Source organism: Salvelinus sp. IW2-2015, linkage group LG4q.1:29, assembly GCF_002910315.2.
Source record: "Salvelinus sp. IW2-2015 linkage group LG4q.1:29, ASM291031v2, whole genome shotgun sequence".
Lineage (NCBI taxonomy): Eukaryota > Metazoa > Chordata > Actinopteri > Salmoniformes > Salmonidae > Salvelinus > Salvelinus sp. IW2-2015.
The window spans coordinates 68,486,753-68,511,672 of record NC_036842.1 but is presented as its reverse complement, the minus strand read 5'-3'; the positions used below and the strand labels follow the sequence as shown (position 1 = coordinate 68,511,672).

Here is a 24,920-nt window from a genome sequence, read left to right as displayed (position 1 = left end):
GCCTGGGGAGAATTATGGCAGCAACGCCGGTAGCTAATCGATAGATAGGTGAACTCTTGTTTTGTACTCATTATATGGTCGAATATATATTTAACCTCATAGCTAGATGATTTAGCTTGTCATTGAGTTAACGTTAGCTATGTTAGAACTGCAAGTGTCAAATATCCGAGCTAACTACACTTCTAACGTTACTTTAGCTAGCTTGCTAACTAACAGCTAACTCTAGCCTCTGTATACACATATACGCTTTATTTAGTTACGGTTTCAACAGCTCTCTTGTAGTACAATACGTTTTATGAGATATATTATAGCCAGCAATCTATTTTGACGTTAAACTTCAATAATCTACACTTTGTTGTGGCTAGCTTGCCAGCTGGAGATTTGTTAACGTTAGCTAGCTAAGTAGCCACTTAGGTCAAGTGCTAGGCGAAGTTATTTGACAGCTAGCTAGCTAACGTTGGTGAGCCAAAATGTTTAACAGTACAAGGTAGCTAGTTAGTGCACTTTAAAGTAAACATAATTCATATTAATTGATCTCAGGTATCTGCACAGAGGGAGCGTCCCATAATGACACCAACTGACAACCTTGCAGAATTTTAGCAACAAACATAAACAAGAGCCAAATGGTAAAGAACTCTCCAACGTCACTGTCCTCAGGGAATATGCCATATATCTTGTAAGTTTATGTGCTTATGTTTTAACTCTGTGTTTTACTCAGGTTTTGCAAGCATTCGAACATGGGTGACATGAAGACCCCTGATTTTGATGATCTTTTGGCTGCCTTTGACATCCCCGATGCCACCAGTTTGGATGCCAAAGAGACCATCCAGGAGAGTCACGATGAGGCAGAAGGTCAGCTGAAACACACAGGGATGTGTATGGATGACAGTTTATCTGTTCATCAAGCTGTGGGTGCATCTGATGTACCTGCTGTCAGTGTTATAGTGAAGAACACAAGTCGCCAGGAGTCGTCTGATAGTGGTGGAGAGAGAGAGGGCCCACACTTTGGACACCCATTGCAAAATGGTTTCAGGGGGTCAGGGGCCGCCATGGAGTCTCATCAGATAGACCACAGTGGTTCTAAGTCTTTTGTGTCTGCTTTGAATGGGGATGGCTCAAGAGGACTCTTAGGGAAGACCCCCGTCCAGCACAAACTTGAAGGAACGCCATCCTTCTCACACTCCTTTTCCCAGTTCAGCCCCATCTCTAGTCCAGAATCTGAAGACAGCCGAAGCAATGGAGTTGATATCCGTCCAAAACAAGAGAGACCCTACTTCCCTGCTGCCTCTATATTTATGTCTGCAGAACCCCCAATGTCAGACAATCAGAAAAAACAGCTGTCTTACAGCATGTTTGACAAGTGCCATGAAGTAGACTGTGACGTACCTGAGAGCCTTCCAAGAAGCAAAAGAGAATCTATCGAAGCAGAGGATACCAGGACAGAGAAGCCTGACAGTAATGTCAGTGACCAGAAGGAAAAGGGAGATTGTCATAGTAGTGCAATGCTCCCTACAAATGATCATAACACTATTGAGTCAAGCAGTAATGTTAATATAGTGGCAGCGTCTAATATGCCCACCTCTCATCCATGTGTCAAAACTCCAACATCAAAACTATCGTCATGCCTTGAGGCATTAGTGGCTCTAAATGCCAGAAAGGATCCCAGTGAACAACCAAACTATCAAGACTTATCATTGGCTCATGATGGTACCATAAAGGTTAGTCCAAAAGTGCCCATGTCACCACAAAGTCCCAGGAGTCCTCTTGAAGCTGTGAAGCGGTTAATGAAACCACCTGACAGTCCTGTCAGCATTTGCAGTAACAGCAGTGGCAAGGGATCCCCTGCACTGGCATCTGGCTCACCCCCAGCCATACCGAGGGTCAGAATAAAGACCATTAAAACCACGACTGGGAAAATCCAGCGCACGGTTACCAGTGTAGTACCTGATTCAGAAAACGAGGACGTTCACTCTGTTGAGTCCTCTCCATCTCAGAGTATTGTTGAGGATGCCTACCCTGGTTTGTCTCCCTATCCCTCTCATAATGTGATAAGTGATATTATTGTTGATATGCCCATCAAAAGTACACCAGTTGGTGCTCTGCCATCAAAGGTTACTGATACTAAATTAGAGGGGTACTCCAAGAGGCCAGGACAAATGCAGTCCGCAACTATTTTTCATAATACAAGTAGTCCTGTTATGAGGTCTATGCCAGTTGCCCAGCATGGGCCTTCTACACAAAAGAGGATTTCATCAGTTCAAACAGGCAACTCTCCCAATACAAGCTTGCTTCCCAAGGCAATGCACTTAGCTAACCTGAACCTAGTCCCTCACAGTGTTGCTGCCTCAGTCGCAGCACGCTCCACCTCCCATCAACAGAGCCAACAACACACACTTTCCTCTTCTATGGTGTGCAGCACTGTCCCATTGGTACACCAAGTGAAAAAAGCTGCCCCTAATCCACGTGCTGCCATTCCTAGCACAGCAGCAGGAACTTTAAACAGACTGTTAAATAATGCCAACCCTGTACCCACATATGTACCCAACCTAAACCCACCACCTGAGAGCAACATCAACTTGCCACCACGTGGATATTGCTGCCTGGAGTGTGGGGACTCCTTTGGGGTAGAGAGGAGTCTTGCTTATCATTATGGCAGGAGGAGTGTGCACATTGAAGTAGCCTGCACCCACTGTGCTAAGACCATGGTATTCTTCAACAAGTGTGCCCTGCTGGCACATGCACGGGAACATAAGAACAAAGGTGTGGTGATGCAGTGCACACAGCTCTCCATGAAGCCCATAGCAGAGGGACAGATGTTTGCACCCTTGATCACTGAATCCTCTGTGCATGTGGGCTCCCATGTGCCCCCATTATCCTCACCTAAAAGCCAACCAGTCATGCCCCTCTATCCAGACAAAGTCATCCGCCACAGACTCCGCTGCCTCGAGTGTAACAAGCAGCTATCAGACTACAAAGGTCTCGCAGGCCATTACCAGAGGTTGTCGGAAGAAATGGAGGGACTGGTGAGTAATAAAAAATTATTATAATTGCTGAAATGTTCAGTATCATAGGCCAGGTAATAATGAGAGTATTTCTATATGTTTTGCTCTGTGTTCTTTTGTCATATATAGATGTGTAAGGTGTGCTCAATGCTGCTACCCAACAAGTGCAGCTACCGGGCTCACCAGCGTATTCATGCCCACAAGTCCCCTTATTGCTGCCCTGAGTGTGGAGCACTGAGTCGCTCCGTGGACATACAGAAGCATGTGAAGGAGAACTGTCTTCACTATGCACGCAAGGCTGGCTATAAGTAAGTCATTACTAAAGTATATGCTCAGTGGATACATAACACAAAAGTATTCTTATAATGTTGTCCACCTTTTTGTAAATCCTTTTTCTTCTAGGTGTCTTCATTGTGATATGGTTTTCACGTCATTTAATGTGCAGAAGAGTCACATTGAGGAGAAACACTGTGAGGTCTTCTATAAGTGCACCATCTGTCCTGTTGCTTTCAAGTCTTCTGGTGGATGTCAAATGCATTTGACAACTAAGCACAATGCCAGCAAAGTGTCCCCTCAGTGAGTTTGTGTAACTAAATGCATGTTCTGAAATGGGCATATTTGCTAACACATCTTGAAGTTTGACATGATTGATTTCAATGCTGTTTATGTTCTAATTGGGTTGTTTTTCTGTTCCAGGTTAATCTTCAAGTGTTCTTGTGAAACAGTGTTCAAGAAAAAGCAGTTATTGCTTCAGCACTTCTATCAGAACGCCAAAAAGCGTGCTACCTGTGTGTTCAAGTGCCCTGAGTGCACTTCAATCTTCACCCAAAAGCAGCCGTTAATGCAGCACTTCAAGGTATGGCATCATCCTCATCTTCAATCTAGTCACATTGACATAAAATGGGGCACATAATGCTAAGTTTTAGCTCTGTCTTTTTAAAAGCTGTCTGTCTATATTACAGGGGGTGCATGGAGGAATCTTCAAAGAGGAGGTGGAGAAAAGCACAAAACCACCAGAGATGACTGCACAGCACCAAGATGTTACCTCGGGATTCCACCAGCCAAAGGTAAACACTCCCATTAAACACTCAGATGGAACCAGAAAAAGGGCCAACTTGGCCGCTCGAGACAGCAACCCCAATCTGAAGAATGCTGGCTGGAACTGTGGAGAGTGCCTACACTGGCTGCCTGACCGAGAAGCCTATGTCTCTCACATGAAGAAAAGCCATGGGAGGGTGAGGATCAACTTTGTAATTTTATTGCGCATTCAAACAAATTAGCTGCAGCATTTATACTATAGGACAGATGATAATTTAGGGACCACCTCAGATGTGGGATTTACAACGTTCAGGCCCCTTAATGAAATGAAATAATTCCCAAGTCAGCTCAACCCTTAATTAAGTAAATCTGCTCTCTGTGCATTCTGTAGTCATTGAAGAGTTATCCATGCCGGCAGTGTGAGAGGTCTTTCAATTCCTCTACAAGTTTGAGAAGACACATTCGCAATGACCACGATGGAAAGAAAAATACATTTACCTGCTGGTGAGGGTTTCATCCTGAAATCTACATTACAGGGCCCGGTTTCCCAAAAGCATCTTAAGGCTAAGTTCATCTTTGGAACCATAGGATCCTATTGTTCTAAGATTAACATAGCCTTAAGATGCTTTTGGGAAACTGGGCCCAGTACATTACTTCCTGAAAGATTGGGGCATAACTGGCACTTATTGGCTGCTGGGTGGCTCTACAGTAAATGGACAAACATGTAAAAACAAAACGGTGGTTACCACATTTTCTGACTATTTTTAGTATGATATAATTGATTCTTATTGTGCAGGTATTGCACAGATGAGAGGACAACATTCACTACAAACATCATGTTGAAGAACCACATCAGTTTGATGCATGGGATCAAAAATCCAGACTTCAGTCTGTTAAAATCAGCCCCTCTGGATAGCAGTAAAGCCTTGGGAGAGGTGATTTTTCTTTTAAAAGTAATACCAATATGTATGATCTGTCATATTTAATTTGTTCAGCATTTTACACATTGTCAAAAAAAGACACTTTTTAAATAGAATTATCTTTAACTTTGATATGCAGGGGCCTGTTTCAAAGAGACCTGCTGTGGAGTCTGAGGGGAAGGAAGGCGCTGCCCTAGAAGGCTCCCCCGCCAAGCGTCTGAAACATCAGTTTCGCTGCTCAAAGTGTGGCTTCACCACAGAGGATGGCACACAGTTCCAGAAGCACATACCTCAGCATAAAACTGATGAAAACACTCCCCAATGCCTGCACTGTGGATTATGTTTTGCATCCCAGCTATCTCTCAACAGACACCTGTTTATTGTGCACAAAGTCAAAGAGCCTGAAGAAGAGAGGAAAGAAAGGATGGACATGGAGTACGAGTGCAGAAAGAAGCAGGAAGAGGACGTGGGGAAAGCAGTGGGTGTGAATGAGAGAGAGGACTTGCCACCACCATTAGTTAAATCTGACCCCCAACGGCCAGAGGATCCAACCAGGTTGCACTGTGAGCCTGCAGTAAGACTGACTGTAAATCCACATACAGCTTTCACCTAGAGTTTCATGGATAGTGTCATCAGCAGGCAAAATAAAATCAATGAGAGCAATTTTGAACTTCATAAAAGCTGCGATCTCCATTTCCTTGGGTAATAGTAGTTTAACTTCAGATGCTTGACATGCTGCACTAAAGTGGTACCTTTTTTATTTTTTGCCTTTAAACTAAATGCTTTTTGTGTTTCTCAAAGCCTTGGTACTGGCAGTTGTTCCAAATCAATTGAGAAGATTAAATTAATTTTGGGAAAAGATTATCATGAATTATTTACTTTATTTTACCTTTGAAGCTTGCAAGTTTTGTATTGTATTAAATGTCTTTAAATGCCTCTGGTACATAACCACACCCACCTGTAAAGGCACAGGGTCTGGTTCATCAGTATTCTCTAGTGACCCCAGTTATATCAGTTACGTCCCTCAGGCTTACCTCATATTTAGTTTACATTTACATTTAAGTCATTTAGCAGACGCTCTTATCCAGAGCGACTTACAAGTTTCATATCATAATGACTTTGCTTTAGTGTATGGAAGCCATATCATATGCTTGGTTTCATATTTTTGGCCTTATTAAATGCATAATAATAGATGGCGCTTCAAGCAGGTCGTGGCTAAACTGATGTTATGTAACAGTATTACAACTTCTATCATACTGTATGTTGAAATATTTACTCTTACCTAGGTACCATTTAGCACAGATTATATATTTTATATCCATTCCATACCAAAAATAGTTTCACATTCATTTATTATGAAAGCCGGCTAAACTACCCAAATAGCACTTTTCTACAAGATCAAATACAGGTGTTGGAGTTAAATGCCTTGCTAAAAGATATTACCTTTTTTTTACTACTGATTTTGTAGCTTGGTAAAAGTGAGCTTTCATTAATTTGAAATGCTCTTATATCTATATTCAACGTAGTGGTGACTTGTCTTAGTGATGTCATTGATGTTTTTCTTGGTTAATTGTTATCTTTGGTGAGTGTGAGAAAGCATCTGTTTTGCAAGATAATGCAGGGTGTTGGAAGTGGCTCATTGCCAGCAGTGTACTAAGGCAATTAAACGAGCAGTGATTTAAATGTAAAGGGTTAGAGCATGTCTGAGTGCATGTGAACATTTTGAAATAAGCTGATGATGGAGACCTGTGCGGCTGTTTCTACCTCCATGGTGTATGGCAGTGATTGTTAAACTTGGGATGTTTTGGGAGATTTCACCTTTTGTTGCAAGCAATGTAAAATTAATTGTTATTATTCTCAATGTATATTATCTCCCACAATATTAAATTTTATAAATTACTTTGGAGATTATTTATAGTCACATTGACTTATCTTGTAAACTTTCTATTAAAGTGCTGTATGAACTGTTCATTTTCTAGTGGTTATCTGATAGTCAGTGTTCACCCGAAACAGAGCCACTGTTAAAACGCAGTGTCTATGAAACTTCACATCTCAGTGTTTTTATATAGCCTGTCAAGAGAAACTTTGTACTTTTGATAATATGTACAATATTATGGACATGTAAACTAATCCATCATGTACACAGTAGCTAATGAACCCTTTATATTTGCAGCATTTCTTAATCCATCACATATATATTCAACCTGCATCGGCCATTGTGCCTTGCTGTAATGTTTACTTCAAATAACTGCAAATAAACATGAACGTGTCAGCATAAGCATCCTTTGTCCTGAAATGATCCCTTCTGGTATGGCTGATATCCCTTCTATGACAATGTTCTGGAGAAAAAAAATATGTTTGCCCTTCAAAAGGTTTTTTTCTCAGTCCAGTCAAACCAATATGGCTAGTATCTCCCCCAGTCTCCCCAACCGACTGGACAATATGATGCGCCAAATCCAATCCCAGTCAAGTAATAAGCAGTAGCCAGCGGTGTTGATAATGAATGACTTCATCTCATTTCAATAAACGGCGCGTGATCATATAAATGCTGGTGCTGTGACACGAGAGCACGAAATTCCCAAGAGCAGAGCAAAGGGTGGTTTTAACCTTGACAAGTAGCCTACCATATTCTGTACACAAATACTGTAGTTTTATAAAAAGGATGACGAGAGGCACATTGACCTGCAAATCGGGACTTCTTTCTTGCTTTGTTTTAATCTCATACATAGGTATGACATCTTCGATGAGTCTCAATTTAAATGAACTTAGAAATAAAGTTTCAAACATCAAGGTAAATCAGAGGGGAAGTTTATGGGCAACTGGTAAGTTATTGTCATTTAGAAAGTGTCACTAGCAATTATGTCAAAATTGAGGCTAGAGCAATTTATTACTTTACAATTTAATTTTGATGTCATGTTATATCACCATAATATGTTGGTTTAGTTTAGTGAGCTAACTCTGAATAATTTCGTTTACTATTTGTGATTAGTCATGTATTGATAACATTTTAAAATGTATATTTTGCCCTTAGGCCATTTCATGGGCAAGAAAAGTGTGGATAGCTCGTTTTTGGAGTCTTCCTTTGGGGGTGGAAAGATCCCTTTTGGAGTTCAGTCTGCCAACCCCGAGCGCAAGGCAGAGAGTTTGACAGAGTTGTTAATTGAAGAGGTGCTGAAAAGGGCTCTACAGACTCCGCAGAAACGGGGCTTTAGATCGGGTGAGTTAAAAGGGGTTTAAGGTATCTACTGTAAGTGAATGGTGTATGTTGATGTTGGGTTCTTATTGTACATGTATCACATTCCATATGATACATTCATGTGCAAGTAGTAGCCTATACTGTATGTTTGTGTACCCTACCAACAGAGAGTACATTAATTACCGTCTCTGCCTATATCAGCCTAATGCCAGATTGGTCGCAGGCACATGCTGCGTTGTAATTTCCCTTGTGTATTTCGTGTAGACCTAACAGCACGATGTATTTTTATTTCATTTGTTAAATTTTTAGGAGGCGGTTTTCCTGATGAAATTACTGGACAACATTTGAACCAACAGAAATAAACTGAGAAGGCAAAGGGCACGCAACACCTGTACGGTATCAACCCACAAAGAAGATGAATGGAGGATTTCAATAAAGTGATCATATCGACATTCGCAAGATGTTCATCTAAACCAGCGTTTCTCAAACTCGGTCCTCGGGACCCTAAGAGGTGCACGTTTTGGTTTTTGTCCTAGCACTACACAGCTGATTAAAATAATAAAATAATCATCAAGCTTTGATTATTTGAATCAGCCGTGTAGTACTAGGGCAGAAACCAGAACGTGCACCCCTTTGGGTCTCCAGGACCAAGTTTGGGAAAGCTGAGCTAAACTAGCCTAATGTATTGTTTTATTAAAAAGTAATATATATACATATATTTCGCCCCATAATTATACACTATTGTAGTGCTTCTCATATCTGAATAAAACTTGAATAACAAAAATGTTTCATGTTTTGAGGCAATTTAGGTCACAATCACCCACATTTATCATATAAAATAAAGCCTGTCCACTACACTTATTGTTTTAGCAATGAATCGATGTATCAACGCTTCTTTACATTATAAACGGATAATCTGTTCAGCCTTAGAGCTTATCCCCTTCACATCACTTAATGCTTTGATTATCAATGATGTGTGATGTGAAGTTATACCAAAGATTATATTGTACATAAACCTTATCCATATGTGGTTATACACTGAACAAAAATATGAACGCAACATGTCAAGTGTTGGTTTCATGAGCTGATATATGAAAGATCCCAGAAAATGTTTCCATATGCACAAAAAGCTTATTCCTCAAATGTTACATCTCTGTTAGAGAGCATTTCTCATTTGCCAAGAGAATCCATCCACTTGGCATATCAAGAAACGGATTAAACGGCATGATCATTACACAGGTGCACCTTGTGCTGGGGGCAATAAAAGGCCCCTCTAAAATGTGTAGTTTTGTCACACAACACAATGCCACAGATGTCTCAAGTTTTGAGGGATCGAGCAATTGGCATGCTGACCAGGGGCGGAGCCAGAGGGGTGTCCAGGTTGGCACTGGACACCCCTAACATCTGATTGGCCACCCTGGGTGCCACCCTAAAATGTAATTCGCTACTGGCAGTTTGATGCTGATTGACATCTCATTTCACCTCTTGTTGAAATAAGCATTTATTTTGACGTTAGGTGACGCATTTTTTCAAATCGAGGACGAGGAAGAGAGAATATTAACGATACAGAAGAAGAAGAAGAAGAAGAAGAAGAAGAAGAAGAAGAAGAAGAAGAAGAAGAAGAAGAAGAAGAAGAGATAATATTTCCACAGCTTCACGAGCTATTTTCGCGATTGGCGAAAGCATCAGATTTGAAGTAAGTTTTAAGGTTTAGCATCGGGTTTAGGTTTTCTGAACAACTTCTACGAAAGTTGAGTCGCTGTGTAAATTAACTTTAAACCTTTGTCTCCATTAACAGACAGTTAATCAGATAAGAGAGATCGGTTCCCAATTTAGCCTAACATTATGTTTACATCTGTTCTAGTAATACACGCATATACAGTGCATTGTCGTAAATTACAGTATACGAATGTTTAGCTAATGTGCGGTAACTAATAGGCTACAGCTGTCAGTGTTCAGCAAGTTAACATTCAGCAATTTGAAATCCATTAACTCAGTTAGATTTTCGTACTTGAACTCAAAACCAACAATTGTTATTATCAAACTGTTAATGTTACTCAAAATATTACCACAAATAAACATGAAAAGAAAGGGAGAGATATCAGACTTCTTTTTAAAGAAGCACAAACAGGCAGATCAGGTGCAAACAGACCCCAGCTCTTGCATCACCACTGGACCCCAGAGCAACTCCCTACCTACCTGAGGCTAGTCAGAGTCAGTGTGGTCAGACTTCACAAGGACTCAGTCTACCACCACCAGGTCAGAGTATCTAGCAGGCAGTCAGTCACATGCACAGTTCAGAATTTAAGTTTAGCTTCAGTTTGTAATAGATTATTTTGTCAGATTAAGCCTCACTTTAAAATGTTGGTTGTTGATTCATGTGTGTTTTTGATGGCTGTGGCATTGTCATTGTGATTATACACTAATGGTTCTTGTGTTATTTTAATGTAATAGATGTATCTAGGGATGACACAGAGCAAGACAGTGAGCCAGAGCTGCCAGGAGATGTCATCGAGCCCCTCCCAACTGCATCAAGCACCAGATATGCTGTTCCAAAAGGACCCAATGGTAGGCCTATACTTTAAACTACACATTTTAGTTAGCAGCTGTTAGTATCTAATCTTGTGGATCACTTAATTATACATTTCTATAGAGATATGACACATTATTTAATGTGTATTTCAGACATTTCAAGATCCAGAGAAGAGGGTCCTGTACAGCTGTGTTTGAAAACATTTCCCAGAACTCAGCATGGTACTAGGAAAAGGGCTTTCTACAGCTCCTGGTATAAGGACAATTCATGGCTTGAATATTCTGTAAGTCAGGATTTGACTTATTGTTTCACATGTAGGCATTTTTCTCTGCCCAATGCACCTGAATCTGCCTTCACATCACAGTCAGGTTTTTGTAACTGGAAAAAGGTGCTGTTTAAAGATTCTGGGTTTAAGCTCCATTCGAAGGCAGAGCATCATATCAATGCTATGTATGCTTGGAATCAGCATAAAAGGGCTATTGACAGCAACTCATCAATGTTAGATGTCAGAAATGAGGACCGGAAAAAGAAAGTGGAGGAAAACTGTACTGACATTAAAACAATTGCAGATGTGCTCCTATTAACTGCCACTCAATATATAGCGCAGAGGTCATCGAGAGTCTAATGACTCTCACAACAAGGGTAATTTTTTACAATCTTAGAAGAAATAGCAAAGCATGACCCTCTCATAGAGAAAATTATGAATGTGGCAATGCTAAGTACACAAGACACCAAATCCAGAACAAAGTTATTGAGGGCTTAGCTGAGATGGTACAAATGGAAATATTAAGAGAAGTAAAAGAAAGTGAAGTTTTTAGTGTAATTGCAGATGAAACCAAATATTTTAAAGAAAAAATAACAAATGTCTTAAGTTGTGAGGTACTATTACAACGGGACCATCCACGAAAGCTTTTTACACTTTCAGTCAGCTGAAAGATAAGATGCAGCAGGTCTCACAAAAATGATAATTGATTGCCTTGAAAAACATGATCTGGAATACAGAAATAATCTTGTGGGGCAAGGCAATGACGGTGCATCCGTCATGAGCGGAAACCATTCTGGTGTCTGCACGAATTAAAAACAGTGCAAGATTAGTATTTTTTTGTGCACTGTAATGCACATTGTTTGAATTTGGTTCTTGTCGATGCTGTAAAATCAGTGCCTGAGGCAGTTTACTGTTTTGCTCTCCTGCAGAAGCTTTATAACTTTGTATCTGGCTCGTACGTTCATCTCAAGTGACTTGTAGTTCAGAAAGAGCTGTATCCACAGCAGCAGCCCAGGGAACTACAGAGACTTACAGATGTAAGGTGGGCATGCAGATACAGTACATGGCATGGCCGTAATCTGAGGGACAGTCTTTCAGCAGTTCTGAGAGTGCTACAGGATATCACACTTGAAAATAGTGGTGATAGATCAGTGGAGGCAAGGGGCCTTCTTTCTCAAATAGATTTACATTTACACTTTTGGCTTTTGGTTACCTTTTTGGTTACCATTTACACTTTTGGTTACCTTTTGTAAAGTGCTTGGTGATGCTAAATGTCTTTCTGACATGCTCCAATCAAGCTCTCTTGACCTAGCAAGGGCTGTGGATCTAGTAGGTGCCCTTACAGACACATACAGGACTACAGAAGTGAGGGTTACTTTGTAGAACTATGGAAAGAGGTTGAAGAGATGGCAGAGCATTGCAAAAAAAGTGTACAAACAGTGTGTAAAAGACAGCCTAAAACAAGCTTAAGATTTCACGACTCATTGATGAGCACTGTAGGACAGAAAAATAGTGACAAAAGTGATGGTGAGAGCTTCCAAAGATCGGTCTTTTATCAGGTGCTTGACAGTCTCGCAGAGGCGTTTTTCAAAGAAGAATTGTGAGATAATGCAAGGGGTCCAGTCTTTCAACCCAAAGAGTACAACATTCTTGAATGAGGAGCCTTTGAGTCAGATTTAGAGGACCTCAAACATGAGTGTCATCAAACCAAGCGGCGTCTTGATAGGAGAGAGAAAAGTGGAAGGGACAGACCGTCTACTCTCCTTGACTTTGTTGTGTTTCTAGAACCTTATAAAGAGGTCTTCCATGAGCTATTTCTACTTTGTAAGATTTCTGTTGTTACACCAGTCAGCAGTGCTTCTTGCGAGAGAAGCTTCTCAGCTTTAAAACTGATTAAATCCCACCTTAGTACAACAATGGTTGATGACATGTAAAGTCACCTCAGAATTCTCAGTGTTGAGTGAAGGAGGGCACGCTCCCTCAACATGGATGAGTTTGTGAAACATTTTGCCAGTTCTCACCAGAACCTCAGAATTATGCTGTTTTAAATCTAGCTAGGATCATTTGGAACTTAAGCGGTCCCTCTGGTCATGGTTAACCTGCACTGTGTACTAGCTAGGACACTGACATTCTAAAATGATATATCCAAAGGGTATCATGTCACACAGATTTAATTTGGTCTTGATTAGGCCAATTCCAAAACGTTTCTTTGCTATTAGTTAACATAATATATATGAGCATAAATATGATACTGTAAGTTTGTAATATTGATGGGCACCAAAAAAATTGAAATAATTTATGCCTGGCATGTCAAATTGCAGTGTGTTTTTTTGTAAATAAACAATGCAATTTATGTAACACACAAATGCTATCTTATCTCCTTGGTGCTTGAGCTTTATTTTCTGAAAATACTTTGGATGTTGAACACTTATAGACCCAGATTATATATTCATGAAAACAGTGACCCAAGTCTCTCCTGTGTGTGTGTGTGTGTGTGTGTGTGTGTGAGAGAGAGAGAGAGAGAAAGAAATTGAGCTGCAGTTCTGAGGTAGAGACAGTGACTATTCATAGTATGTTGAAGAATTACAGTGAAGTAACCCTTTTGGACCATACTATCACACTATCACCACATTTAAGAACTCCGGGTTAAGTGAATTATCCCTTCTACCTCTAATCAGCAATCATAGGAGTCATTCATGCTCCTTAGATGCCAGGTTAGGGTTACACACACATTTTCTGTCATGGTCTATGGACCCCCTGAAGTAGCCTTGGCCAACCCATGTATAAAACTCTAGTTCCGGCACTGATGCTGACTGCAGGAATGTCCACCAGAACTGTTGCCAGAGAATGTAATGTTAATTTCTCTACCATAAGCCACCTCCAACGTGGTTTTAAATAATTTGGCAGTAGGTCCAACCAGCTTCACAACTGGCAGACCATGTGTATGGTGTCATGTGGGTGAGCGATTTGCTGATGTCAACGTTGTGAACAGAGTGCTGCATGAAACTACGGACAATGAACACAATTGCATTTTATCGATGGAAATTTGAATGCACAACAATACAGTGATGAGATCCTGAGGCCCATTGTGAGGCCCTTTTTTTTTCAAGGTATCTGTGACCAACAGATGCAAATCTATATTCCCAGTCATGTGAAATCCATAGATTAGGATTTAATTCAATTGACTGATTTCCTCATTAACTGTAACTCAGTAAAATCAATGAAAATGTTGCATTTATATTTTTGTTCAGTATAGTAATGACAGTGATAGATGAGTCAGGCGCGCCAGAAACCTGGATCGCGAGCCTACCACTCCATTTCACACCATGGATGAAAGCACATTTAATTTATTCCCAGTATGGGACCTCCTATGTGTGCAAGCGCCCCCAAAAATGTTGCCTAATCATAGAATTACATACAATCCCTTTTAATTCAATAGGATCTCCGTAGGTGTAGTAGTAAAGATTTGTCATTTAACTTTTAAAATGTATTACCTTATATTCTGGCATAAACACAACCAGTCATGATGTTTTCATCTGATTGTCAAACAGTCACTTCAAATGGCTCCTTTACTAGGCTACACGTTCATCCACTCGCAACATATTTCCAGCCTCCAAACAGTGGTGAATGGAAAGATACATATTTTATACAAAACACCAAAAAGTGTAATAACATTTCGAGATTGTCATTAGGACAGAATGTATTCGTCCACTGCTGTCCGCGCGCATCTCGGTGTCTGCCAATCATCTCTGCCTTGACAAAATGTAAATGTTCTCTTAGAACCACATCGGATTTTGGAGTTTAGGCTATATCACCAGTTAAGTCCATTTGCTCAATTCTCTGACATAAGGTAGCCTAATGATAAGCATAAATAATGGTGCTATAGCCCAATTGTCTTGACATTTTGTTTGAATGATTGTGACAGGCTCATGTTTTACCGGTATGGCGTACCACCGCTATTTCTTTTGCAGGCGTGCGCGTTCACGCGAAGGGGGAGCTTTTCGGCACTACACTCGGACGCCATACCTGACCGACTATACATTCACCTCCGGCTTCACACCCAAGATTGTGGAAGGCGAGAAAAAACAACTAACCAATGGTTTCCACTAGATAGAACAGCCACAAAGTCAAAATTGCTGTCGTAAAAAAAAAGAAGAAGCTTTTTTTGTCTTAATTTAAGGTTAGGTTTAGGCATATGGTTAGCAGTGTGATTGCGGTTAGGTTTTATCAGGTTTTAAGAAGATACTTTGTAGAATTATTTTTTATTTTTTTACTTTATGGGGTTGGCTGGCTGTGGTTATAACTTCCGGATACTACTTCCGGGTTTATGCCTAGCTAGCTGCATGTGTTTTTAGCATTATGCCGCTCATAGTAATGTGTGGTTTTCCATGTAGTGGCAAAACACGAAGAGCGGTGGAATTACAGGAATACTTTGAACAGAATACAGAGAGAAAGGTTCACATTGTAGGAGATGGAAAGTTGGGAATTGAGAAGAATGCTGTATACGCAGGTATGCTGAGAGTTAGCTGATTATCTTGCTACAGTTGTTAGCTAGCTAAACGTCTTAGCTAACAGTAGCTAGCTCATATATGCCTTTCAACCACAAGAGGTTGGTGGCACCTTAATTAAGGAGAACAGGCTCGTGGTAATGTTTGTAGCGGAATGGTATCAAATACACGGTTTCCATGTTTTTGATGCCATTCCATTCCGTTTCAGACATTATGAGCTGTCCTCCCCTCAGCATTCTCCACTGCCCAACCACTTTGTTCTGGGCAATGTTGCTGTTGCCATGCATGTAGCCTACACCTTTCTGTACCGACTGTTCCCGAGATTATAGAAATATAATTAATTATAGTTATGTGGTTCTAACTTGCTGTTCTAGCATAGCTAACGTATATGCCTCATGCAGCACGACACATCTCCTTCGACAATACTGTTGATCAGGCCTGTGGAATGTTGTCCTACTTCAATGGCTGTGCGAAGTTGCTGGAACTGGAACACTGTCGTACCCTTCGACCCAGAGCATCCAAAATATGCTCAATGAGTGACATGTCTGAGTATGCAGGCCATGGAAGAACGGACATTTTCAGCTTCCAGGAATTGTGTACCAATCCTTGCGACATGGGGCCATGCATTGTCATGCTGAAGCATGAGGTGATGGCGGCGAATGAATGGCATGACAATGTGCATTCAAATTGCCATTGATAAAATTGTGTTCATTGTCCATATATGCCTGCCCATAACCAACATAGGGCAAACCGCTCGCCTACACGATGCTGTCTGCCATCTGCCTGTTTGATACCGAGATAAATCTGTGAAGAACGCACTTCCAGCATGCCAGTGGCCATCAAAGGTTAACATTTGTCCATTGAAGTATGTTACGACGCCAAACTGCAGTCAGGTCAAGACTCTGGTGAGGATGACGAGCACGCAGAGGATCTTCCTATGACAGTTTGTGCAGAATTTCATTGGTTGTGCAAACCCACAGTTTCATCAGCTGTCCGGGTGGCTCGTCTATGACCATCCTGCAGATGAAGAAGCAGGATGTGGAGGTCCTGGGCTGGCGTGGTTACATGCAGTCTGCGGTTGTGATGCCGTTGGACGTACTGCCAAATTTTCTAAAACAATGTTGGAGGCAGGTTATGGTAAAGAAATTAACATTCAATTCTCTGGCACCAACTCTGGTGGATATTCCTGCAATCAGCATGCCAATTGCACGCTCCCTCAACTTGAGACATCTGTGGCGTTGTGTGTGACAACTGCACATTTTAGTGGCCTTTTATTGTTCCCATCACAAGGTGCACGTGTGTAAGGATCATGCTGTTTAATCAGCTTCTTGATATGCCACACATGTCAGGCGGATGGATTATCTTGGCAAAGGAAAAATGCTCACTAACAGGGATGTAAACAAATTTGTGCACAACATTTCGGGGAAATAAGCTTTTTGTGTGTATGGAACATTTCTGTGATTTTTACTTCAGCTCATGAAACGTGACCAACACTTGACATGTTGCGTTTATATTTATGTTCAGTCTACAACCAGTTAGCACTTCGGACATTTCTGAGTTTCCTAGTTCCAACTAGCACGTGAACGCAGCATGTGCCAATATTGCCCCATACATTCCTCCCCTTGTGTATTAACAACAGTGAAGCAATAGCCAATAAATAGGATATTGATTGTAGTTCCAGCTCACATATTAACATTGTTGATATGTGTCACAGATTCTCAGAATGAGAAAAATGTAAGAGGATCTCTAAGAGCTGAAGCAGAGAGGTGAGTGTACTGCTCATAGATTGTGTAAAGTTGCTGCCTCTATTTCCAGAATCAAATTTGATTTGTTTTGAAGTTACAGATAAGAATTCATTAAAAATGTTGCTTTGTTGCATTAGGAGAATCAACAAAGAGGATATTGTAATTCTGGATTCATTGAACTATATCAAAGGTAAATGTTCTCCATTTGTTTTTTATAATTGATTTTGATCGATATTGCAAATAAAAGTGTGTGGGTGGCTATGGCAATAAGGTGCTTTCTACGTACATCACCTAAACGTCTTTAAATTTGTGTTTCTTCTATTGTAATCCATTAGGTTACAGATATGAACTTTTTTGTCTGATCAAACACACACAGACGCCTCACTGTCTGGTATGTGATATGTTGATGGAAAACATGATTTTAACAGTGGCTGTGCATGATACCCCTTGGGGTAGACTAGCCATTATGGGTGGGTGGAGTTTGCACTCTGTTTCAAATTTAGGACCACCATGGCGTACATTGCTTATGTAGTTTAGGTGTACGCTACCAATCAAAATATGCTTTCTTTAATTCATGATATTTGTTTTCTCGGTGACACTGAGATTTACCTCTTAATTGTACCATATTTATTCATGAAGGTTTACTGTTTGACGTCAGCCGAAGTGAGCTCAACATGGAACACAGAAAGGGATGTTGAAGAGCAGTACACTCAGGAGATGTAAGTAGACCAAGTTACTTTCCCTTGGACAATTTTTATTTTGCTCACAGGATTTATAAGAGCTAAAGACAGTACTGCTCAAAGACCCGCCTTGTTCTCAATGAGTCATTGTATGTCTAAACAACATAGCCATCTCCACATTTTAACAAATTCAGACTACTTTTTGAAAACGTTTTAAGATACCATTGGTGCCTAATTCTTGCTCATGTTGTGTTATTGCCTAAATTGGTAGGGAAACACATTGACAAATTGAATAAACAATTGTCTGATGCATTGCACTATAGTGTTTTGTAGTTTACGCAAATTTTCAACACCTGTCCCCAAATAGGTTTTTATGGAAACAAAAGGAAAGAAAGAAATACATAATCAATAAAATAAATCACAATCTCATATCACTACATTGTATTTGTAACCTTTATTTAACTAGGAAAGTCAATTAAGAACAAATTCTTAATTACAATGACAGCCTACACCGGCCAAACCCGGACAACGCTGGGCCAATTGTGCGCTGCCCTATGGGACTCCCAATCACGGCCGGTTGTGATACAGCCTGGAATCGAACTAGGGTTGCCAGAGATGCAGTGCCTTAGACCGCTGCGCCACTCAGGAGCCCTGATTTCCAATTACATTTTAGTCATTTACATTATCACAATTATATGCACAATGAAAATGCCATAGGCTTCAATTAGATGCATGAGTGAAATTCCATTTGCTAATGTGACTTGCAGACTCATGATCTTTGGTTCTGCTTTTGCTTTCACAGCCTAGATGCGCTGGTGCTGAGATTTGAAACTCCAGACTCCAGGAACAGATGGGACAGCCCACTTTTCACCATTCAGAAAGAAGACACACTTCCATTTGAAGCCATCTCTGATGCCATCTTCAAAAGGAAGGCACCCCCTCCTAACCAGTCGACACAGAGTGTAAGGAACTTGTTTACATGCATAAATCACAAAGTAATGTTTCTGCATGCAGTTGGTAGTTTCAGGTTTTAGGTGAAGTTTTTCATCTATCTGTTGCAGCAACCACTGTCATCTACAAACTTCTTGTATGAGCTGGACAAAGTCACGCAAGATGTGTTGATGGTGAGCCTGCTGTTTTCTTCTGTTTCTCTGTTTTTCTTTCAGGATCATTTGTTGAATTGATTATTTTTTAATGCACAACATTATTGCTTCAGTTGTGTTATTAAATACTGTCTGCAATGCTGTCTGTTGGAAGAATGTATATTGACTCTTTCTGTTTGTTCCAGGCAATTCTCAACTCCCAGAAGACAAGTGTTCCAGGGGATCTCATTGCTGTTCCAGGAGCTACAGAAAAGATATCCTTTGCCACATTTTGCATGTTGCTCACAAATAACCCCCTCCTCCTTCTAAAATGTATTGTTTATTTGACAGTCTCTCATGGACGTATTCTTTTTAATTTAATCACCACCTCACAACAGTCTAGCACCAACAGGGGTTAAAGTCATATTGTATCAAATAACTGGACCTCTTAGCATGGGGCTGTGGATAAATGGATATCCATCAAAGAGTATCTTTCATTTGATGCAGTTGGTGGCGCAGAAACTGAGCCACCAGAAAGGTCTCGCCATCAAACACATAGGATGTTTGAGACGGGGACCAAATCATTGGAAGCATGGCGACAGGCTTTTATCAGGATTCCGAAGCAGACTCAGAAACCAGTACTTTGTTGTTCCCCCTGCAGCTCACTTTGAACAACATAGCACAGGCAAAGAAGTGCTAGTGGAGTCTTGAACTACAAAATGTGAGTTGAATATTGATTGTCTTCAGAGAGATGACGTTTCTTCACAGCCTTCTGAAAGCATATATTCATCTCTTCAAATTGTGGTTTCGGGACATAAAGGGGCCGAAGCCAAATGTATTCGATACCGTAACCTTGCTTTCAGCTCTGACACATCAGAGAATTCATGAGTGTTTATCACTGTGTTTCCTTAACCTGATGTCAAACATAGAACTGACCAGAAGTCTAAACATGGCAGAGCTCCGGAAACTACGACGCCAGTTCATCAGCTACACCAAGATGCACCCGACAGAGAATATTGGACACATTGCTAACATGTTTGTACAGTATCTAAACAAGAGTATACATTGATTACTTTTTATTTTAACGCCTTTGGTTCAGGTCAATAAAATTAAGGGAATGCCTTGTATGATATGTTTACATTGTCTGAGACAAGTACTTTCATTTTAAGTATCTTTGTGTGTCTCTTAATGTGTTTCAGAGGCTGCATCGAGGTTGCCCTTTTGGTATGAATCAAAATGGATCATATTTAGCTGTTAATGTTTCACAAAATTATATAAGACTGCAAACTTATTACAGAGTAGTCTGGCAGGTTTTTGGGGTAATCTGTAACAGTCGGTCTATTAATTAGTGCAGTATAAATATTCTTTATCCAGTTTATTTTTGTCCTTAGGAGGCTAATGCAAGATGTTTCTATTGGGGTTTTCCCCATTGGTTTAGTATACTAAGCAGTCTTTACACTAAGCAGAGATTAAAGTGACACTGCATGACTGCTCAATTTCTTAGTTTATAATATTTTATATTTGTCAATACGCATTGATTATTGCTTTCATTTCTATACTAGTATAACATTGTGAGTGCAATGTATAATCCATTAAATTCATAATACAAAACTACAAAACCATACACTGACATTTAAGAATCATGGATTAATGTTTATTGAAACATGCACTACCCTGTACAATAGAATGGTCAGGGATTTTGTTAGCTGTTTTCAGTGAGAATACAGCACAATACAAAATGTCAGTTCACTTGTGGCTTCAGTACTCCAAGCAGTGGGTCTGTGGGGATGTGCAATGAATTGGCCTGCGGCTGAATCTAGTTGATGGTCCCTGACGTAAGCAGGATAATTCCATCCTACTGCTGAGACTATTTCAGAGGTGTTTGATGCTTCATCGTTTTAGCCTGACGTGTGACCACTTCCCAAGTTAGGCTTTGCTGCCTGCTAATTGTAACACTTTGTCTTATCAATTACATTAATGTCATCGTATGCCTGCTGATGCTACTGTAATTGCAAAATCAGGAGATTAAGAGAAATAAGGGCTCATTTCAAAGAGTAAAATGTCAATTTTGATGAGAGCAACTCTGACATTTATTTTCTTGAATATTCCTAAAGCATTTAGAAAGCTAACATGTTTTCCTTGTGGAGTTCTATTCCATCTCAGTGGTTTCTCATTAATGACCAGCGAGCCCATAGGCTTTGTATTATCACCCTGTGCTTTTCAGATTGCCTTGCCTTTGTTCCTAGGGAGACATTGGAGCAAAATCCACTCTCTGTCAATCATTCAGCCTAAACGCAGATGGCAGTGGACAAGTCTTTGTGCTAACCCAGTCTACAAAAAAGTCCCCATTCCCTTATCAGTACCTCCCTGACATTAAGGTTTCCGCTCCAGGTCCAACGTGATCTGAAAATGGTGTAGGCTACAGAGTAACAGGATGCCATAATACATTTATTTTATTCTCCTTACCTTATCAATTGATGTAGAGTGGTCTATTTATTTTATTCTCCTTACCTTATCAATTCATGTAGAGTGGTCCATTTATTTTATTCTCCTTACCAATTCATTATAAGGTGGCAGGTAGCCTAGTGGTTTGAGTGTAGGACTAGTAACCGAAAGGTTGCAAGATCAAATCCTTGAGCTGACAAGGTAAAAATCTGTCGTTCTGCTGCTGAACAAGGCAGTTAACCCACTGTTCCTCATTGAAAATAAGAATTTGTTCTTAACTGGTTTGCCTAGTAAAATAAATAAACTCTAGAGTGGTCCATTTATTTGGATGCTTTGGAACTGTCTTTTTAGATCACCCAAAGAGCTATGCCAGTTTATATGGCTCTATAAGTTATATCATACTAGATTTTTGGTTTAACCAAGCTCTGTCACATAGCTATGTCTCTAATTGGCTCAATTGTTCTTGTCCTGTACTTCAACCTTGACCCTGGCAAACAAACAGTGGATTTGTTGATTAGAAATCTCCTAAACCCTTCTAACCAGAGGAAAACAGGAACATCCTGACTAAGCTGTACCTCTTCAAAGAACGAAATAATCTTTTATGTAAGAATTAGCACATTTATGCTGCATGGTGTAGAATGTTATTTGCTGAATCAGACTGAACATGCATGACAAAATGTGATTTAAAAAATAGTTTGCTTCCATCCTCTGGGGCAAAAGGTAAACTTGGAGTTTGCTGTATAGTTGTACCCTCCGACTATGTATTACTAAGGACCATTACTTTTGCTCTTATTCTACCCATTATATTGTCATATGATTCATCCATTTAGAAAAACTTTACACGTGTATAAAAGTTTAGTACATTTTAATACAATTGATGTCAGTAAATTACTAATAAAAACAAATACATTTATTCGAACATGTAAGCATGAGGGTAATCAAAATGATAGTGAATGGTCCTATTTACAGTGAATACACAACTTTTTTCTCAGTTATTTTCCCTGGCAGGATGGCAGTGCCAAATAGCCTGTCCCAGTGGCTGAAGAAAGGTGCATAGTTACTGTTGGGCTTCTGGTGGTGCATGTCATGAGCTGGTGCTCCTCCTAACAGACCAAATGGTACCAGGTGGTTGAGACCCCATGGCAGGTCATAGCCTATGTGGTCCTCCACTGACATCCAGATACTGAAGATGGTGACGCACCAGGTAGTAAAAGGGTGGCATTTCAGCAGGATGGGGTCCAGGTTGCTCCAGAATCCCACAGTTATCAGTTCTGGAATGCTGAGTTGCTGGGTGTTCCAGGAAAAGGGTGCCATGTATTCGTGGTGGATGGCATGGACCCACCGATACAGTTGTGGATGCTTGTGGTGCACAAAGTGCCACATATAGTACTGGGTGTCAAAAAGAAGAAGGGCAGCAAGTCCATCAATGAGAACCTCTACCACAGTTGGAGCACTGGAAGGCAGCACCACTGAAGGCATAAAGCAGGTCTGAGTCAGCACAGCAGGCAGAACAAAGATCAAGTGGTTATACACAGCCCTTCCGAAGCTCTTTGCCATCATCCTCATGGTTGGACGTCTCTCTTGCTGGATCTTGTAGTGGTGAATGGAGGGGACCTTGTCTCCCAGGAGGTCTAGTACAGCAAAGGGGAGACTGGAGAAGAAGTAACTGGAGAAGCAGAGTATGACAGGGAAGAAGGGAGAGGAGATGAGAAAGTAGTGGTTGAAAAGGAAATAGTCCCATAGAGGCTGAAGAAGCCTATCGGAGGATCTGGAGAAGGTAGGAACCTGCAAAGGCAGCTGAACCTTGCTGATGTTCAACATCCTGGTTACTCTGGATGCCTGTGGCTGTAATGTGCAGAGAGAAGACATTCTCCCTTTATATAGTGCTGAGCTAAGGACTTGGCTCTCACATCAATGAGACAGCTGTTTTTTTGTTAAAAAAAATTCTACATACAATTTCAACAATAAGTCCTTTTCTGGTGGATTTTGTTAATCTTCCGGCACGCACACAAACCTTTCGACCTTGACCAGTTCCAAGTTAGTGCCTGCAACACTGTCCTCCCACTGGCAGTTTATCCCAACAGGCCAGTTAGTTAATCAGCTTATTCAAAATGGTAAGTCATATTGTACCAGATACAGATATGTTGGTCCCTGCTTGAGTTAATTATACATGTTACCTATCAAGTTAACTGAATTGCAAGGCATCTTAATCAGTATAATTTATTAAATTGATAATATCTACAACATTCATTTCTTACATATTTGTATTTCAATTCGAGACCCCCATGGTGACCTATTCATATAAAAATTGTCAATCATAATTTTGATTCTCAATAGCATTGAGTCCATGAAATCTGTTATTTTCCATCTGTTCATTGGCTATGTGCTCTTAAATTATTTTAGAAGATTAGTGAGTTCATTTAGTCATAGATTCCAATCGTATGTAATCTTACTTAATCCTTATGTAGCCTAATCTGATGTAATCTTACCTAATAATCTGTTTGTGGAGCTACTTAATTAAGGTCAAGGGAGCAAACCTGTCACAGCTATTCTATCCAGATGCCATGGTCAAACTCCCAAGATTTTGTCTAGCCTGCCCACCTAAAAGACACAAAAACACAGTTCTGAGAAACAGAACACAGTTGCATCCCATTGGGTAAAAACTGGTTGAATCATCATCGTTTCCACGTCATTTCAACAACAAAAAATTGTGATGATTAAAAAGGTTCAACCCTTTTTTTCAATTTTCGCCAAAAATGACATGCCCAAATCTAACTGCCTGTAGCAAGGATATGCATATTCTTGATACCATTTGAAAGGAAACCCTTTGACGTTTGTGGAAATGTGAAATGAATGTAGGAGAATATAACACATTAGATCTGGTAAAATATAATACAAACAAAAAACATGTGTTTAAAAATAAAAAAAATTGTTCCATCATCTTTGAAAAGCAAGAGAAAGGCCATACACTCAAATAGGATTTTAGGTGTAATTTAGATGTTGTCCACAAGATGGAAGCAGTGTGGGGTGGAGCCAGTTCCTATATTTGAATACATTTTTTCAAACAAGACTACACTATCTTTGGGACCCTCAGGATGACAAATCAGAGCAAGATTACTGAATGTAAGTACATTATTTACCTTCAGAGGTGAATGTATCAAACCAGTTGCCATGATGTGTTTTGTTGTTGTGCACTATCCTCAAACAATAGCATGGTATTTTTGTTGTCGTAATAGCTACTGTAAATTGGACACCGCAGTTAGATGAACAAGAATTTAAGCTTTCTGGCCATAAGACATGTCTAAGTCACTGTTGTTTACAACGTCATTCTAGTCACACTATTGAATATTGAGCAACAACTGTCCCGGTTTAGGGACACTGATCCCATAGATCAACGTGGGAAACTGATCGGATTGGCAAAAAGTCAAAGTAAGGGAATTTTGTATTTTTGTCAAACCTAAATCCAATTACACAGTGACATTTTTTGTTGATTTTACATTGAATTC

At 40.2% G+C, this 24,920-nt stretch overlaps 3 protein-coding genes and 1 long non-coding RNA gene across 4 annotated transcripts; 3 read left to right on the top strand and 1 right to left on the bottom strand.

Moving 5' to 3' along the window:
- Positions 1-718: 718 nt before the first annotated feature.
- Positions 719-5,684, top strand: znf592 (zinc finger protein 592). Its single transcript, XM_023985500.2, is given in 9 exon segments — positions 719-3,023; positions 3,132-3,310; positions 3,405-3,578; positions 3,699-3,858; positions 3,965-4,237; positions 4,432-4,544; positions 4,837-4,975; positions 5,100-5,537; positions 5,540-5,684. Coding segments are annotated over 9 exon segments (3,810 nt in total). The 5' UTR covers positions 719-737; the 3' UTR covers positions 5,588-5,684.
- A 4,078-nt stretch (positions 5,685-9,762) lies between these two features.
- On the top strand, positions 9,763-11,324 carry LOC111962421 (uncharacterized). Its single transcript, XR_002877106.2, has 3 exons — positions 9,763-9,852; positions 10,611-10,724; positions 10,842-11,324. It is a non-coding gene; the product is annotated as an uncharacterized lncRNA (long non-coding RNA).
- Positions 11,325-15,256: 3,932 nt separating this feature from the next.
- On the top strand, positions 15,257-20,107 carry kti12 (KTI12 chromatin associated homolog). The gene is made up of 9 exons (XM_070443057.1): positions 15,257-15,464; positions 17,177-17,228; positions 17,345-17,397; positions 17,543-17,598; positions 17,847-17,926; positions 18,690-18,849; positions 18,949-19,011; positions 19,176-19,247; positions 19,898-20,107. Exons 1-9 carry the CDS (start codon positions 15,314-15,316, stop codon positions 20,036-20,038), a joined length of 828 nt encoding a protein of 275 aa, XP_070299158.1. The 5' UTR covers positions 15,257-15,313; the 3' UTR covers positions 20,039-20,107.
- A 2,155-nt stretch (positions 20,108-22,262) lies between these two features.
- ch25hl1.1 (cholesterol 25-hydroxylase like 1, tandem duplicate 1) lies at positions 22,263-23,686 on the bottom strand. The gene has a single exon (XM_023985498.2). It carries the CDS (start codon positions 23,281-23,283, stop codon positions 22,378-22,380), a length of 906 nt encoding a protein of 301 aa, XP_023841266.1. The 5' UTR covers positions 23,284-23,686; the 3' UTR covers positions 22,263-22,377.
- Positions 23,687-24,920: the final 1,234 nt, after the last annotated feature.